The following is a 17,086-nucleotide window of genomic DNA, read 5'->3' as shown; positions in this document are numbered from 1 at the left end:
CACCTCGTAATGCAACCACCATTGATTTTGACCGCCTTTACCGCATCTTCGAATTCTCCACGAGTTCATGCAGCCTGGAACAGAGTCCTCCGGGTTTCATCCTCTTTTCCCTCTAAACTACTACGCACGTGAACATGCGTGATAAATTTTCAGCTGCAGTCGCTAACCTTGCTGTGCATATCGCTTGGGATAACGAGTCGCGGACATCACTTGCATTGTCGAGATCTTCCTTGAACCCACCCACCTCACAAGACGCGTTTTCGGACCAGTTATCGCCCCGTGTAAACGATCAACCTCTCGACGCCAGAGAACTTCGCTACTGGAGTGATCTCGCTATCGCAACATGACATCTGCGACCTTTGCTACCCTCATCCTCATACCGGTCCTAGTCTTTGCGCTCTGGCACCTCACCGCCAACAGTATTCCGTCAGTACCCTCGTTCTTGCGCAACAAGCGTATTATCCTCCTCATCGCACACCCTGATGATGAGTCCATGTTCTTCAACCCGACCCTCCAGGCCCTTACGGCGCCACAACTACAGAATCACTTGAAAATCCTGTGTATGAGCACGGGCAACAGCGAAGGGCTCGGGTCGACGCGGCGATTGGAGTTAGAGAAGGCTGCGGTTGCACTGGGCTTAAGGCGCAGGGAAGATGTCTTCGTTCTCGACGACGCACGGTTCAAGGACGGTATGAATGAAGAGTGGAAACCCGAAGAGATCGCGCGTGTGCTTGCCAGTGCGTTTGCGCCGCATCTCAATGTCCCACCTCCGCTTGCGCCACAGGCCGGAGAGAAGGACAAGGACAAGGACCGGCGAAAATCAAAGTCCAACAAACACGCAAAATCCCCTTCTACTACGCCAGCAACACCTTCTTCTGCACAGCGCGAAGGACCTCGCGCAACCATTGACGTGCTCATCACCTTCGATGAGCACGGGATTTCAAAACACCCGAACCACAAAGCCCTGTATTATGGCGCCAGTCTGTTTGTGAAGCAGATCATGTGCGGGCACTCGGGCTACGCCTGTCCCGTGGCTCTGTATACGCTTCCTTCGATAAACATCGTGCGCAAGTACAGTTTCATTCTCGACTCGATCCCCACGCTCTTGAACGGAATCTACGGCAGCATCGTCGGCAACGCGATGGGGACAAGAGGCACAGGCAAAAAGGAGAGCGCTGACCGTTTGGTTTTTGTCAATGACATTTCGAGGTACCGCAAGGCAAGGGAAGCTATGGTGAACGGACACAAAAGTCAAATGGTTTGGTTTCGATGGGGCTGGATAAGTCTAGGCCGGTACATGGTTGTTAATGATTTGCGGAGTGAGAAGATTATTGCGACGTGATATGATATCCCAGGTTTGTGGCTGGTGAGAGGTTTTCTACTAATCTTCGCTCCATCGTTTTGGGAGAAATTTTATTTGGGAGGCGATTCGCTAATTTAGTCCAGATACCTAGGTATGTCCATGCATGATGATGTTACACACTTGCAAGCGTCGGTCCGTGGATGAACCTGAATCTTCAACAACAAGAATGAAGATGAAGAGAATTGATCAAGGCCAACTTCCTATGTGTTTAGACCAGGGCCTCCACTCATCCATCCTGTAGTCAGCTGCTGGGAAGTATATTTTGGAATCTTTCGCTTCCATACGCTGTGTGCGTTGCTCTTTTTCAATTTCCGAAACCCAGTCGGTATATACGGATTCGGAGTCTGCCTCTGCTTCCTCGTAGAACGCGGTAAGACCTGTAGGTTTCCGGTACACGAAATCTGCAGCATGGAGGAGACGAGCAGGGCTATAACTGTCAAACATGATTCGCATCGACCCTGCCTTTGTCATTTGATTGGAGTTTGCAGATCGAATGGCCCCTTTCCGGTGTTCCTCCCCCAATAAGGTGACGTGCCCGGTAGGCGTGTAGTAGGGCACGATGTTGGGCAGGAAATCTGACCATTCCTTAACCAGGCCGGGTAGTCTTCGATATGGCCATTCAACACCACGTCCTGCGGATGGCCATTCCTTTTCCTTGAAGACGTTGCGGACGGCAATAATGATGAGCTGAAGACTACACTCTAGCTTCAAGGAAGCGAGCACGAATTCCCTCCTCAATCTCAGAAAGTCAGCAGCTGGTATACCGCTCTTGAACAAGGTGTAGTAACCACGATCCAAGTGATAACGCATCTTGTCATACAAGATCGAGACATTTGTCCGATCCTCTTCAAGCATTCGCATGCATTCGCGGATATCTTCCAGTGTCATATCAAGCATTCCTTTTTTGGCTCTAACTTTGACTCTGAACATTAGATCCACGATCTTTGGCTTGACGTTGAAAGGTTCACTGTGGAACACAGTATACAGAGACTCAACTGCTTGGCCCGAAACGCGACCAATACCAAATCCTTTTTGAATTCTGTAGTTTCGATCCTGGCTGGCAAGTACAAAAGTCCATTCAAGAAGGTGACTCCAGACGAATTCCGGGATCTCAAGATTATAATTCCGAGAAATGTAGTCGAGCAACATGCTTGCGACACTGATTTGGTTGTTGGTACCGAAGATGTGAACCACGGAAAACAGTAGGCGCCCAGAAGGCCGAAGTGGCGAATCATCCTCATAAAACCTGGGGCTCTCTATCTCTTCTTCGTCGTAATGTTCCAAGGCGTCCACATCGATATTCCACACTGACTTGAGGACACTCTTTACGCTAGCAATGTCACCTTCACGGCCCATAGCAACCATCAGATTGCAAAAAGTAGCTTCATTGCCTTGCAAACCCTGTCTGACAAGCTCATTGAAAGTCCTCAAGATTTCTAGCCTGATTGAATTTGGATTGCCGGGATGGGTCGGTGAGGCTACCTCATGGCCTGTAAAGCCTTTGTACTCCTGAGGAGATGAGCGTCGATGCAGGTTGTATGGAATCACTCTCAGATGGTATCTTTCGTGCCTGCCATATGCGTTGTTCCAATTGAGTGCTTCCATGAAGTAATTGAAACATTCCAGGTCGGGTTTGACGTTGGCCTCAGGCATGAACTTGCGAAAAACATTTTTTGCCAGACTTCTATGGCCTGCTGCTGCTGCACAGTGTAACAGATGCCGGTAAACTTCGAGGGAAATTATGTAACCCTTCTCTTGTCTTAGAACCACCAAGGTGTCGAGGATTTTGATGAAGGTATCTATGCGTTCTTCCAAAGATGTTACCAGTCGGTAACGTGGCTGTACCTCCAAAGAGGGCTTGAGATGGTGATGGAGTTCTCGATAGGGGACAATAAAATGGTCTGGATGCAATGCACATATAGCTTGAGAAAAAGTATCGTCGTCTGCGTTGGCGACGAAAACGTCACCAATTGAGCGACTGACTAGGCCCAGAAGGATTCGGTCGGGGTTGTTCTCCTGCAATAACTCTTCCATAGTGATCAATGCTGGAAAGCGATACTTCGGGTAGCGCACACGAGGTACTCCGCTAAATTCATCAATCAATGACTGGAGTGGCGCATCCTTTTCGTCGGGGAGAATAGGTGAATCCGAAGGGGTAAGAGAAGTCTCGTCATCGACTGAAGACGTGTATTGTCGCCGTCTTTGGCGCTGGGCAATTGGACCAGGCCATCTTGGTCGACTGCGCGTGGAAGAAGAACTTTGTCGGCGAAGGATGTGGATCGTCAAGTGAGGAATACGGCTGGATGAGGGCTGAAAGACGCCATTGATGAACCTCGAAAGAGGCACCAAACCTTGCATCAAGATTCTCAGGAGTGAGACACCAGAAACGCCGACCGCAAGAAGCTAAAGGCAGAGAGGCAGCTACCAGTAACGCATTGGATTCAAAAATTGCGTTGTAGGCAAAAGGTAGCAGGTAACAGCGAGTCGCCGGCGGCCTCCTGCTTGTCCGTACCTTTTTTCTTATGCCAAGAGTGCCTAAATTTCACTGGCGTCCAGTGTAGAGCTGTGATACGTGATGTCCTCACGTGATTCCACGTGATAGCTAACCCTGCGCATAGATAGGCGCCTACGTAGCACCTAGCCAGGCAACCCCTTGGGCCCCTCCCCAGCACCGATAACAGGAAGTTGAGACCCGAGAACGAAGTCTCACCTCTCACAAACGGGTTTGAATAACTGAATATCTTGCCTTTAACTGGATCAAATTAAAGGTAGACGTTTTCTTCGGTGTGATCCGTTTTCAGAACTTTCACCACTAGAAGCTAATTAATAAATGCGTCGTGCGATGTTCGACGGTACGAACAACGGCTGTCCTCGAGCGGGTTGCCCAGCGTTGGTGGACGCAGTGTTCCATGTGAATACACCGTTCATTTGCCCATTTTAGTATCGGTCGACTCCCATGGAACCCCGTTGGACGGGCATGATAGCGGCGTTATTGCTCTGACGACATATACAGAAGAATTGATCTTTCCCGCCCCTTGCGCTCGATTAGACTTCTCCGGCTCGCCAATGGGCAAAGTTGAGTTGGCGAAGTGAACCAAAAAGAAACACGTGTATGAGACTCAGGGTCTGATCGGCAAGCCTGGACCAATATCTTACACTCAATTTTGAGAGCATTACAGTCCCACTGCCCGGAGAGCCATACCGCTTCACAACAATTTCAAAGCTTTATTGCCTTCACAGAAATGTACCTCCCCTCTCCCCAATGCAAATAGGATTCGACCCCGGCCATCAAGTTCGTGAACCGAGTGTGGAGGGCGAAGACTTGTAAGATTCGATAGGGGACGTATCCAATGACCCCAAACAGGCGCCACAGAGGAAGAACTTCGTCGGTCAGGTCATCTAGCTCAATGTCCTTGAATCCAGCTTGTTCCAGCATGGTAGTCAAAGCCCCCTCCTCCAGTGTATTTTGACAGTGTGAGAGACGAAGCACGTCCTGCAAAAGCTCGGAATTTCGGTTGAAGTCTGCCTCATTGTGTACGAGTACGCCGCCAGGGCGGAGCAGGCGGTAGAAATTCTGTAGCACCTTCATAGGGTCATCTGCGTGCACAAAAGTCTCCATGGTATAGATACCGTCGAAAGAGCCGCTGGGAAAGTCCGTAAGATTATGATAGTCTTCAAGACGGACAGAGATCCTGTCTTGGAGGCCGCGCGCCTCGACGTTACGCCGAGCTTCTTCGACGTGTAGGGGTGTAATATCAATAGCTTGGACATTTAGACCTTTCTCCGCCATAAACATGGCCACATATCCGGATCCTGCACCAGCGTCCAAAACGCGGGAGTCAGGCTCGAGACCCAGCTTGGTGTACAGCTGGTTCTCCATGGCTCGCTGTGCTTTGCCAACAGGGAAAGGCCAGATCTGACCTTTCGGGTAGAGTCCACAGTGTCGTGTATTGCCCAGTAGTAACCAGTATCCTAATCGTGATTCCAGGCTGGTGTAGTATTCTTGTACAGAGGGATTTTCTGTCCCATCATTCGCAATCACAGCTAGAGAGATCCATGCGTCAACCAATGGCTAAGGTAGACGGAGTGAACACTGAATATACCAAACAGTATTGCTGCAAGTGCAGACAACAGTCCGGCAACGTAACGCAGCTTGAGTCGCCGCGATTTCTTTTCTATACTTTTGCCGTTAGTGGCTACATACACATACCTTGAGCTTGGGGAATACTTGCCCGGCATAATAGCAATACTCAGCTAACACAACAGAATGACGATCAAGAAAGACACGAACACAAGACCTATACAAGATGCAAAAGAAATAAGTGGTAGATTCCGAAAATGCTTGGTTTCAAGAACAGCGGAACAAATTGGCACTGGGTCGAGGCCTTTGGGCGGAGTAATGCACGATAGCGTGGAAGAAGGGGCCTAGGGGGCTGAGTAGGCGGTACCGAGCTGGCAAAGTCTCAAACACCGAGCGAGACGGCGCTTCTCTATTTGATCTGCAGGTAGTCTCCTGGGTGTTTTGTCTACTTTGTACAATCTGCACCGTATACCTCCTACATGCTATTCAGAATGCCACCTAATGCGACTGCAAGCAATAAGAATAGTCTTAGCCCATGTCTTCCCAGAACGCCTGTTCCCTTTCTCCTGGAGGCGCGTCAGCTGGGGCCCTTTGCGGGTGACGAACGTCCAGCTCTCCGACGACTATCGGTCAGCTTGCTCCAGACTTGATCAGAACTTGACGAGAGAAGAGTATTGGGGTAGGTCCGATTGCACTGTATAGTTTCTGAAGAAATACATGTATAGTCGGCGCTATCTACCCAGATGCAACGGGGCCATGGTCGGCGTTTAACTTCATGGTCTTGGGTACATGGGTATGAAACTGGCTTGATACAACCCCTAACCTGCAAAATGCACTCAAGACCAACCATGGAGGGGACCGAGGTTTTCAGGCTTAGTCTTAATGCGTCACTCGGTTTTCCTCGACCAGCAAGTTGGACCTACCCGGCTATGTCTACTCATTCTGCCAGAAAAAGAGCTCATGGAGAGATTGGAGTTCATACACAGGTATTCCTCACATCAATATGAACACCAGGGACACTGGTACAGACAGTGAGAGTACATTGATTCGAGGCTGGGTCCCGCAGCCAAACACCCGTGGCACTTTCGACCTGGCAGTGTCTTGTGCCGTGACGGTCTTCTTGTGCAGCTGGTCCTCGATTTGCGTCAATGTCCCTACTACAGACCATAGCAAAAGGGATCTGTTCTGGGACAAATGGCACATGTTTTGCCTCTCTATGCTTGGCCCGGAATTCATCTTTATGCTGGCTCTCGGACAGTACATGCGTGCACACGCCTCAATGAAATCGTTCCACGACAAGGGCTACAAGGACTGGACCACGATGCATGCGTTTTATGCAGACATGGGCGGTTTTATTCTCCAGACTCGTGACTGGAAGCCGTTTCCTGTCGATGCGAAACAACTATTCTACTTGATAGAGCGTGGCTATGTCAGGTATCCTGAAATCAACAAAGCCATGATCGACGACAAGAACAAATCCGACGGACTAGCGAGGTTGGTGGAATTGCGCCAGGCCCACAGTATTGAATGTTGCTTACCATCCGATTCCTAGATTCATCACTTCCTGTCAAATCATCTGGTTCACTCTCAATGTCATCGCAAGACCAACGCAGAACCTCGCCGTGACAACTATTGAGATCACAACAATCGGATTCATCTTCTGTACCTTGGGGATCAATTTCTGCTGGAGAAATAAACCAATGGACGTCTCGACGGCGATCGTGCTGAACACCGATCACACTATCCACCACATCCTCCAAAGCGCTGAAGATGTAGCGTCTCAACCATACCGGCTGACACCACTCGATTTCGTGAGCCGCGAAGAATGGATAGCAACCCAGCTTTGGCAATACAACGTTAACATCCTACGGAAACTGCGCGTCATACGCCAACGGCCCAAAGTGCGTCCCGTTCAACGCTTGTCATCCTTTAGCTTTCCCAAGCTCCCACGGAGAGGATCTGTTATTACTCTGTGCATAACCCTGGTCTACTCCGCAATCTTCATGGCTGCATGGAACTTCGAGTTTCCCTCCGCGGCAGAGAGGTTGATCTGGCGCATCTGTACCTCGTTGTCTATGGGTCTCACCATCGTTGTTGGGATAGTTGAGGTGGCACTACCTCAACCTCGTAATTCAATAAAAGAGGGAGCTTCCGACATAGAAGGGGAAGGTCGAAAGGCGACCTTGCCCATCCATGGCGACCGCTTTATGACGGGGCTCCTGGGCAGATTGGCCAACAAGCGGTTCAACAATTCCCTAGACAAGGATCCCGCGCTAGATGTGCCGCTGAAGTCGATTCTCTTCACCCAGCCCATCTGTGCTGTTTATACTGTATGTCGCTTGTACGTGCTGTTGGAAGATATCATTGGCCTTCGAGCAGTGCCCGCCAGTGCTTTCCAGTGTGTCAACTGGACTGTATATTGGCCGCATATGTGACTAGATTCACTATCTCTCCTTAACGTAAATTTTCACGTCCTCTCGATCGCCTCTTGAGAGTCTGACAAGTTCCACTGTGCTTGAGGGAGGTTTGCAGATCATAGAGTGCAAAGGGGAAGGTCCAATTCCTCCAAGCATCTTTTCTGTGATCCATGCTCGTTTTCGTCCTCGCCCATCCTGTCGCGCCACGAGCCTTGCTACGCGCGTTGAATAGACTAAATTGCTATACGAGGAGAGGACTAACTACGAGGCCTCGAGTCCGCAGAGCAAATGCGGGCTCGAGTGCCAAGGCCGCTCCGGCCTCAGACACTCTTCAAAACAACATCACAGAGTACTAGTACCTGTTGACTGCAAGTCATTCGCAGGCGCGTTCACCTATAATGGCTGATACGACAGACGAGGCAGCCACCTCTGTCTCAGAACCTCTCGACCTCGTACGATTGTCCCTCGACGAGGTCGTCTTCGTTCGTCTTCGTGGAGATCGGGAACTTAAAGGAAGATTGCATGTATGGAGATGCGAATGCAGTTACAGCGAAAGAGTCAGGCTAATACTCAGACAGGCATACGATAGCCATTGCAACCTTGTGCTTGGAGAGGTGGAAGAGACGATCTACATCATCGAAGAAGAGGACGACGGGGAGGAGATAGTCAAGGTCCATTGATCGCGCATCTTCTGCTGCAAGCTAGATGCTGACAGGGCCAGGCAACGAAGAAACAATTCGAAATGTTGTTTGTTCGAGGCATGCAATTCCTCTTTAGAATACCTCGATCGCTCCAACTAACATGTGACTAGGAGATTCAGTCGTTCTCATCTCGCCGCAGCCTGGGTCATGAGATCCACCGTCCATGCACATGACTAAGAGCGATCCAATTTCTCGATCAAATGCAATGCAATCGACAATCATGGGGTATATCGCCACCAAACTACATGGTGGCGTATTGAAATAGCGGCGCACAAGTCTTGTTGAATTCTGATACCGAGTGCCATGAGAACGAGTCATTGCGAAAAAGAGGCGCCAGCACAAGTTCGAGGGCATTTGGCAAGGTCACCGGCGATTTTGAGAATGACGGGCTTGGCTTGATGATTCACCTGGCTCCGAATCGAAGGAGGCGCAAGGTTCTGGAATGCGTGATAAGGGAATGAAGAAAAGGACACCAACGAGGCTTCGCGTCAGACGGGCGACTGTTAGACTCAGAATTTGGATGGCGAGTGAGTCAGTCAGCACCCTTGTTTCCCCGCTGCGGTCATGACTCCAACAAAAACTCAGCTGGATAAAAAGGTCCTGGTGGTAGCACCGCAGCGTACAAGACCTCATCTCCGATTTTCTCTGTCTCTATGTCGTATCCTCCCTCTCGGAATCTATTTACCATGCATCAATCATAAAGAAATCCTTACAACTTTGTTCCATGCCAACTCTTCAAAAATGATACCACGAATACCTTGATGATCGCGGGGGCGAATCTACCTGTTCTTCAATTACAACTACTTCACTCCAGTTCCATCTCGACTTATAGTCTATTCCATCATGGGCACTCGCATAAAACAGACGCTGCATGACCGTCGCAAAGGAGAACTCGTGAGAACTTCCCTTGAATCATTCACCAATTCGTCTGACAGATGACATGCAGGCGCTCTCTGATTTCGCCGACTATGTCGAAAAGCAGCAAGCAAAGAATCGCACCAAGCCCGTCGAAACCAGCGCTAATGATGCCGGTCATTCCACGGAGGCACGCTCTTCTCTCACTGAAGATCATGCCGAACTTGAAATCCTCGATCAGCTGGGACTCTCCGACAGCCCAAGTCAGGTGAAGTTGAAAGAGTGGCTGCTAGACACATCGCAAGAGGGTACTACATCATTGCAGCAGCTCGCCGGGCTTATTCAATCCAGAATAGATGAAGGCCATGGCGAGACATTGTTTGACTTGGGCCTTGAGGACAGTGGCGAATCTATGGGCCTTACAAAAGAAGATTGGGAGCTGGCATTGGCAAGGGTCACGGAGGCGGCCGACTCGGTGAAAGCTGCAGTCCGGGTACTACTCACCTCCAATGTTGGCGGCTCAGAGGAAGCTCAGTCAAGTTCCAAGGACAAGTCATGCCACGGCAAGCTGCTGATCCGACAGACACCGGCGACAGCAGAGGAAGTCATCGAGACTCGAATTGCGGTAGTAGGCAACGTCGACGCCGGGAAATCCACCATGTTGGGTGTACTTGTCAAGGGAAACTTGGACGATGGGCGAGGTAAAGCTCGAGTCAATCTTTTCCGCCACAAGCACGAAATTGAATCTGGTCGAACTTCGTCTGTTGGCATGGAAATCATGGGCTTTGACACTCATGGCGACGTCGTCACATCTGGCGTGCCTGGCCGGAAGCTGACTTGGGCAGAAATTGGCACTCGATCAGCCAAAGTCATCTCGTTCACAGATCTAGCAGGACACGAGAGATATCTGCGGACGACAGTCTTTGGCCTGCTCTCTTCCGCTCCTAATTATTGTTTGCTTATGGTTGCGGCCAACAATGGTTTGATCGGTATGTCGAAGGAGCATCTCGGTATAGCGCTCGCGTTGAACGTCCCCGTCATGGTTGTCATCACCAAGATTGATATCTGCCCACCACAGATTCTTGAGCAGACCATTACGCAGTTAACCAAGATACTCAAGTCGCCTGGTGCACGGAAGATCCCAATCTTCATCAAAACACACGAAGAAACCGTCGTAACGGCTTCACAGTTCGTTTCTCAGCGAATATGCCCGATCTTCCAAGTCTCCAACGTCACTGGAGAATGCTTGGACCTTGTGCGAACGTTTCTGAACATTCTTCCACATCATGGTCATTATGACGGTCAAGCTCCCTTCGAGTTTCACATCAATGATACCTTCTCCGTCCCCTTCGTGGGCACGGTCGTGTCAGGGGTGGTCAAGTCCGGAGTCATCCATGCCGGTGATACGGTGCTTGTCGGTCCGGATTCACTAGGTCAGTTCCAGACGACAAATATTCGATCCATTGAACGCAAACGAATACAAGTCCCCGTCTGCAGCGCAGGTCAATCCGCATCCTTCGCCTTGAAACGCATCCGACGCAAAGAGGTCCGGAAGGGCATGGTCGTCCTGCCCAAACTCGAAACCCCACCAAAAGTATACCGCGAGTTTGTTGCTGAAGTCCTCATCCTGTCGCATGCAACCACCATCCGACCGAAGTATCAAGCAATGCTGCACGCGGGACCCGTCAGTCAGACATGCGCCATCATCGGCATTGATCGCGAATTCATCCGGACTGGAGACCGTGCAACCGTCGCATTCCGATTTGTGCAAAGGCCCGAATTTCTTGCCGTCGGAGAGCGCATTTTGTTCCGCGAGGGCAGGACCAAAGGGTTGGGAATCGTTAAGTCGCTTGGCTACGAACCGGGCTCTTTGGGCACGCAACCTCAAACGCAGAGTGAAATCGATCCTCAAGACGAGGTGAATGGCAAACAGAAGGCCGAAGACAAGGCGAGTGGAACTGGGAAGACTCCAGCGACAGCGGTAGCAAACGGCAAGGCGAAATGAAAACAGGATGGATGAATCAATGAATGAATGCTCTTATCTGACAGCGACGGAAAGCAAGAATCCATTACCTTTAGACACCATCACTGCAAGTGGACAACTACACAAATGGCCAGTTTTAGCTAAGCTAATAGTAATCTCTCCTCGTACAGGACGAAGCATTCCTGACCTATTAGTAGCACACAGCCTTTGTGGCCTTCTTTTATTCCGGCACGCAAGTTCCCCGTGCGCAGATACAGCCAATCAAAAGCTCCTGTGCGCGATGCAGCCTTGCCGGCTCTTGTTAGGTCCGGATTAGCTAGCGCCGTGGTCCCATTCTCGGGTTGAAAGATCTTCGTCTCTCTACCCTTCCCAAATGCCTACGTCTACAGTACGACAACGCAGAAAGGGCACCAAAGAGGCCAGGGTAAGGAGTCATCAGCGCGCTGAGCCTGAGAAAACACCAACCTGGCCGGTATCGGAGGAGGAGGACGATATGTCGCTGGACGCTTCTTCCATCGTCAGCGTGCTGCGGAGACAACCCGTCTGGATCGTGCTGTCGGTCTCGAGCGGAGCCTGCGCGGCTTTGAATGGTGTTTTTGCAAAGTTGTATGTCTCACTCTTACTACTACTGGCCCAGTATAGCCCGTGAAAAGTTTTCTCATGTTCACCCGGTCTGATTATGCTATTTCTAACTACAACCAATTCTCTTTCACACAGGACGACGACAGCCCTAACCTCAACGCTCTCCGCGCACATCGCGACCTTCCTGTCCCTTTCCCCTACGAACGCCATCATCGAATTCCTCGTCCGCGGCACTTTCTTTCTCCTGAACTTAGCTTTCAATGCGGTAATGTGGGCGCTTTTCACGGCAGCGTTAACGAGGGCCGATAGTACGACGCGCGTAAGCATCGTCAACGTTAGTGCAAATTTCATCGTCACGGCGATCCTTGGCTGGATGATCTTCAGCGAGAAGCTAAATGGCGTGTGGTGGGGCGGCGCTTGTATGTTGGCCGTGGGGAATGTGGTCATCGGGCGCAGGGAGGAAAGTCAAAAGCCAGGCCGAAGCGTTGGGCTCGATGAGTCCGCGAGGGAGGCAGAGGAGGCGGAAGGGTTACTCAGTCCCGCAGAGGTCGAGTTGGATGATACCGCAGATGCGGGTTTGAGGGAGAGGGCCAGTGAAGAGCATGGCAGGCTGAGGAAGGCGGAAGAGGTGGATGATCCCATTTGAGACGTCTTGTGCAGATTGCTACCATTTGTCATGTCACCGCGGCTCTACGACAAAGGCCATGGTACAGCTTCAAGCATGGCATCGAGCAAGCAGTGGAACCAAGAGTCGCTTGCAACGAGTTGATGCTCGGACTTCGAGGAGTATGCACGCATTTGAAAATGCTTCGTACCCTTAACCTACGTTTGAGACGCTTAGAGACCGTGGTATGAGCCCATGCTCAAGCTGAAGAGTTGCTGCTGCCTCTCACAGATTCTCTAGCAGAGAAGATGGGTCAGTGTCTTTTCGACTGGACTTTATGTTCGGAGCGGACAGTGGAAGATACTGAACTTGACCCAAGTTGATGGATAGATTATCAGAGCACAATCGGTATCGCCGCATTCTGGAGCAAAGGGGGCATTTGCAAGGGGCCCATGTGTAGAACAGGAATCAATCACGGCATATGTCAAGGCAGCCAGATATTAGAACAGCGTTCTATGAAAACTCAAGAGAACCATGGAGACGGTGACATTCGATTCGACCCGAGTATTCTAATTGTAGACGCTAGGAGTGCTTTTTGGCAACCAACCTGTATCCTTTTTTGATAGAACATATTGAGTGTCATCAATTGTAAGACGGTGTAAAATGACGTAAGAAGATTTGAGTGAAGCATACTTGAAGTGTCAATCGAGTTACATGTGATTCTCATAACTGTCATTCATGGAGGCCATCGAAGAAGGACGTGCAAGCAAGGTTAAGCTCAAGAAGATGAGGCTACACAGGATGCACCGAGTAAGAGTGCCCGTCAAAAGGGAATTGTGTTCGATCCCGCTAACTCGACGCTTGATAATCACCACGGCGGGCACTGATCATCAACTGTCATATCGAGAAGCGATTTGCAGGATGTTTCCCGCATGAAAGGCTAAAACCTTCGCCAAAGCGTTCGTGGAATGGTGTTGGACTCCTTCAAGATTACATCGCCAGGTCCTTCATCGTCGGGAAATCTGAGATATTAATCATCATAGCACTTTGCCTTCAATAGAACCCTAGGACTTGTCGGGTAGGGAAGAATATTGAACGCATCAAGTGCGGTGTGGCTGTTCCAATGACGGGGACTCACCTAAAGTGCCCTGTGTTCTGACGGCAGGGAAGTATCAATTGTGTTATGATGTTGAACTTCGAGATCATGTCAAAGTAGGTGAGTTTCCCTACGGCCAACAGAGCCCATTTTCTGCGGACGACGTTAATAAAGTCGGATTAATGAGACTAAAGCTTCATGCATTGCAACGTTTCCCTAGCAGAAGGATGACGAGATTCTAGGAATAGGCGGGAAAGGGAAAACAATGATCCGAGGGAGTTTATTTTCGGCATCTGAAAGGGAAATGGGCTGATGGAAAATGGAGTCGACGGTGCCAGCAGCAGCTTCAGATTGAGGGATCGATTGGGGTTTTCAGAAAGGCCTCGGCCGTCCATAATGCCATGGCTGTCGCGGCTGGAGCTGCATTGGAATGTGCAGGCGTGCTTGCTGATTGATCTCTCTCGATGATGTCCAGATTGACACTTCTCAAAAGCAAGGTGTAGCCGAGCCTGGTTCATCTCCTCCGGTGAGGCCGTTGAAGATCGACAACCAAAGAACTATTCTAGGGAACTGGCAAGCGAGATCTCAGGAGAAAGGAGGAGGATGTTTTGCTCACAGCCTCCCAATGACGAGATTTGTTCCAAACCGGAGGAGATGAAGTGGCTGTTAGCGATTCCAGGAGACGTGCATTGAATGATTCAAGGTGGGCGGGGTTTCGACTTTGGATTTTTGCTGAGACATCGATGGTATCACAGGACAACTAGAGTAATTGCACACCCCAGTGACCATTTTGAGCATCGAAGGTACGGAGGATCCCTTTTTAGAACTGTGGGGGGTGGCAGTCGAGAAAACGTATCCGAACATGGTCTTCTCGATCAGCTCTGTGTCCAGACGTGGTGATAGTAGGTTTAACGTGAAACTTTGGCATCATTCCAAGGCTGGAGAAGCAATGTGCCGGAGTTGAGCCAACATTTTTTTGGTGTTTGATGCGTAGGGGCCAGAAGCAGGGTGGTGTGCAACAATCAAAAAGGTCTTGTCAGTGGTGGAGGCGGTGGTGAGATGGAGATTAACCCCGGGTGATGCTTGCGAATGTGAGTGGTGTGCAAAAGCTATGGGAAGAGGATGGAGGGGCGCAGGTACGAAAGGTGAATGGTGAGTGGTGAGGGGGAGATGGCAGATAACCAGGGCTCCGGGAGACGATCAGCCACAATTCGCTTTTGGAACGTTAACTAGTACCACCTCGGCAAGTTTGATGGTTTCTGCTCGTATTATTGGCTTACAAAGCGCTCGTATCTAACCGTAAGAAGATTAGGGGCTGGGTCCTGTCTCTGATAAAATGTCATCAGACTAATGTGTAGTATGTGGTGCTCGTTCTGGTGCTCAGATTTACCCGCATCACACGACTCTGCCCATACCAAATGGCCACGCAACCCTGCTCTCAGTCTAAAAACTGCGCTACAAAGTGGCGATTCCCATGGAGAGGGATCCCCAGAAAATGCCTGTTCCTGGCTCAACTAGCAATTCGAGAGGTCCTCGGGCCTGCGCCAGTCTGGCTGCACCATCTCCAGTCGAGCCCCGGCTAGTGGGCTTTGGGTAAGCAGGCACTTGGTCCTGCATCCTGAACCCTCCGCCTGCATCGCACCGCCCGTTTCCTTCGACTACTGGTCAGCCTAGCAGCGTGCTAGGCCCGCTAGCAGCAATAAACGGGCTTTCGAGACTCGCCCTCTACTAACAAAGCTGCTTGTTTCTCTCCGCCTGCTCTGCGGACGTCCAGCCAATTCTTTCGCTCTTCCGACCTCTGCCCTGCCCTCTCGCCTCTCGCATTTCGCCATCCACCGCCAATTCCTAGTCCCAATTCCATACATCACCACCTCTCATCTCACCGACCTGCTCTTCTACCTGCAGCCTTTTCACCTGTTAATCCTCTTCAACGCACATTCAGATTCTTCCACAATAAGATTTACTCAGCATAGACCCTTTTCGGTCCCGGTTGCGAGGTGCATTGTGATCAGCTGACGTCCATCATTATTTTGCCACCTGTTTGATTAGCTGTCCCCAATACCTAAACTCCCAGACTGTGCCTCTACCAGGTACCTAGACGGTTCTGCATTTCAGGCAAACTGCAAATCAGATCAGTTCCATCATGTCGACCTTTTTCTACGGGAACCATCAACAACACCAATCTCAAAACCCGAATCCAATGCCACAGTCTCATAACCACCATGGCCGGTCTCGAAGAGCTCCGCGTATATCCGCCCAAAACTCCCATCGCCAGTTCCGAGGGCCCAAGATCATCAAAGAGATTGTTACTGCCGAAGCTCCCAGTATAACTGCATACCGGGCGAGGTTCGAGGCAGGACGATCGTTTGACCTTGACGATGACCTAGAGTTCTGTCCGAATCTCTTGAGTCTCGACGAGGTGCGTAGCGAGCCTTTCTCCTCAATTTTTATTCCTTGCTGACTTGCAGAAGCGACAGTCGGTAACTTCAGGATCCTCTGATCGTTCCTCTCTGTCGAGTGGCTCCCCCGATTCCTCCCCTCTACAATCCCAAATACAACCGCAACAGATTACTCCGGCTCTGTCCATTTCCTCTGCAGCCACCTCTGCATATATGTCTCCTCCAACGACATTAACGAACAACAATAACAACCTTAAAATTCACCAACCATCCGCAATCCGTTCCCGTGCCAACGCCATCCCGATTGTCAACCCCTCGACCGGCACTCGCATTGCAAGTCCACCCTCATCCATCTCGCCAGGCACGATGCAACAAACGACTGCCGCTCGCCGGTGGTAAGAGATTTCGCCTTGTCGTGCTCTTTCCTCCGTGCTTCTTGTCCGTTGTGCCACTTAGTATTTGTTGCTGGCTGATGTGATGATGTGTTGCTTGCCCTTGCTCTCCGATATTCGACATGCCCTCCTCTTCTCACCTCTTGTTTTTGTACATATTGTATCTCACGACCCAAAAAAACTTGTTCTGTTCCTTGAGCGAAAGGCATAGCGATTTGACGAAGTTGACATCATGATACCAGCCACTGTTGAAGACAAGAATAAGGAAGGGGGGAGTATGGTGGCACAGCAATTTCACAAGACAATTTGTTTTAGCATGGAGTTCATGAGCATAGGCCAAGGTTAAGAGATCATGATAGAAGATGAAACTTTACCATCGGCGGCGTTATCTCAGTGTGGATTGTCGGAGTTTTGACTTTACTGTGGCACATTTGGAAAAGGATTAGGGATGGGAGATGAGAAATACAAAGATACCAGATGGTTTGATGGGTGGTCTCTGGTTGGATATGGTGTGAATCCAAGGATGAAATAACAAGTTACACATCTCATGGTTGACGGCCGGTTTAAAATGAATTAGGGCTTCAGGGGACACTTGTCATCCAGCGTATGCGG

The 17,086-nt window shown here is 50.3% G+C and overlaps 8 protein-coding genes across 8 annotated transcripts; 6 read left to right on the top strand and 2 right to left on the bottom strand.

The window, feature by feature from the left end:
• Positions 1 to 343: 343 nt before the first annotated feature.
• Z518_02976 (uncharacterized protein) lies at positions 344 to 1,342 on the top strand (the record flags this gene model as incomplete). Its single annotated transcript, XM_013420002.1, has 1 exon — positions 344 to 1,342. The coding sequence occupies one exon, from the start codon at positions 344 to 346 to the stop codon at positions 1,340 to 1,342; it is 999 nt and encodes a 332-aa protein (XP_013275456.1).
• Positions 1,343 to 1,549: 207 nt separating this feature from the next.
• On the bottom strand, positions 1,550 to 3,397 carry Z518_02975 (uncharacterized protein; the record flags this gene model as incomplete). The annotated part of the gene is made up of 1 exon (XM_013420001.1): positions 1,550 to 3,397. One exon carries the CDS (start codon positions 3,395 to 3,397, stop codon positions 1,550 to 1,552), a length of 1,848 nt encoding a protein of 615 aa, XP_013275455.1.
• Positions 3,398 to 4,580: 1,183 nt separating this feature from the next.
• Z518_02974 (uncharacterized protein) lies at positions 4,581 to 5,602 on the bottom strand (the record flags this gene model as incomplete). Its single annotated transcript, XM_013420000.1, has 3 exons — positions 4,581 to 5,407; positions 5,467 to 5,543; positions 5,574 to 5,602. 3 exons carry the CDS (start codon positions 5,600 to 5,602, stop codon positions 4,581 to 4,583), a joined length of 933 nt encoding a protein of 310 aa, XP_013275454.1.
• Positions 5,603 to 6,447: 845 nt separating this feature from the next.
• Positions 6,448 to 7,879, top strand: Z518_02973 (uncharacterized protein; the record flags this gene model as incomplete). The annotated part of the gene is made up of 2 exons (XM_013419999.1): positions 6,448 to 6,938; positions 6,997 to 7,879. 2 exons carry the CDS (start codon positions 6,448 to 6,450, stop codon positions 7,877 to 7,879), a joined length of 1,374 nt encoding a protein of 457 aa, XP_013275453.1.
• Positions 7,880 to 8,259: 380 nt separating this feature from the next.
• On the top strand, positions 8,260 to 8,739 carry Z518_02972 (uncharacterized protein; the record flags this gene model as incomplete). Its single annotated transcript, XM_013419998.1, has 4 exons — positions 8,260 to 8,385; positions 8,440 to 8,532; positions 8,583 to 8,608; positions 8,673 to 8,739. 4 exons carry the CDS (start codon positions 8,260 to 8,262, stop codon positions 8,737 to 8,739), a joined length of 312 nt encoding a protein of 103 aa, XP_013275452.1.
• Positions 8,740 to 9,405: 666 nt separating this feature from the next.
• On the top strand, positions 9,406 to 11,422 carry Z518_02971 (uncharacterized protein; the record flags this gene model as incomplete). Its single annotated transcript, XM_013419997.1, has 2 exons — positions 9,406 to 9,456; positions 9,509 to 11,422. The coding sequence occupies 2 exons, from the start codon at positions 9,406 to 9,408 to the stop codon at positions 11,420 to 11,422; spliced, it is 1,965 nt and encodes a 654-aa protein (XP_013275451.1).
• A 352-nt stretch (positions 11,423 to 11,774) lies between these two features.
• Positions 11,775 to 12,629, top strand: Z518_02970 (uncharacterized protein; the record flags this gene model as incomplete). The annotated part of the gene is made up of 2 exons (XM_013419996.1): positions 11,775 to 12,007; positions 12,119 to 12,629. The coding sequence occupies 2 exons, from the start codon at positions 11,775 to 11,777 to the stop codon at positions 12,627 to 12,629; spliced, it is 744 nt and encodes a 247-aa protein (XP_013275450.1).
• Positions 12,630 to 15,826: 3,197 nt separating this feature from the next.
• On the top strand, positions 15,827 to 16,481 carry Z518_02969 (uncharacterized protein; the record flags this gene model as incomplete). Its single annotated transcript, XM_013419995.1, has 2 exons — positions 15,827 to 16,102; positions 16,155 to 16,481. 2 exons carry the CDS (start codon positions 15,827 to 15,829, stop codon positions 16,479 to 16,481), a joined length of 603 nt encoding a protein of 200 aa, XP_013275449.1.
• Between the last annotated feature and the right edge of the window lie 605 nt (positions 16,482 to 17,086).

This window comes from Rhinocladiella mackenziei, assembly GCF_000835555.1.
Source record: "Rhinocladiella mackenziei CBS 650.93 unplaced genomic scaffold supercont1.2, whole genome shotgun sequence".
NCBI classification, from domain to species: domain Eukaryota; kingdom Fungi; phylum Ascomycota; class Eurotiomycetes; order Chaetothyriales; family Herpotrichiellaceae; genus Rhinocladiella; species Rhinocladiella mackenziei.
The sequence above is the reverse complement of the archived record's forward strand: the minus strand, read 5'-3'. Positions and strand labels throughout refer to the sequence as shown.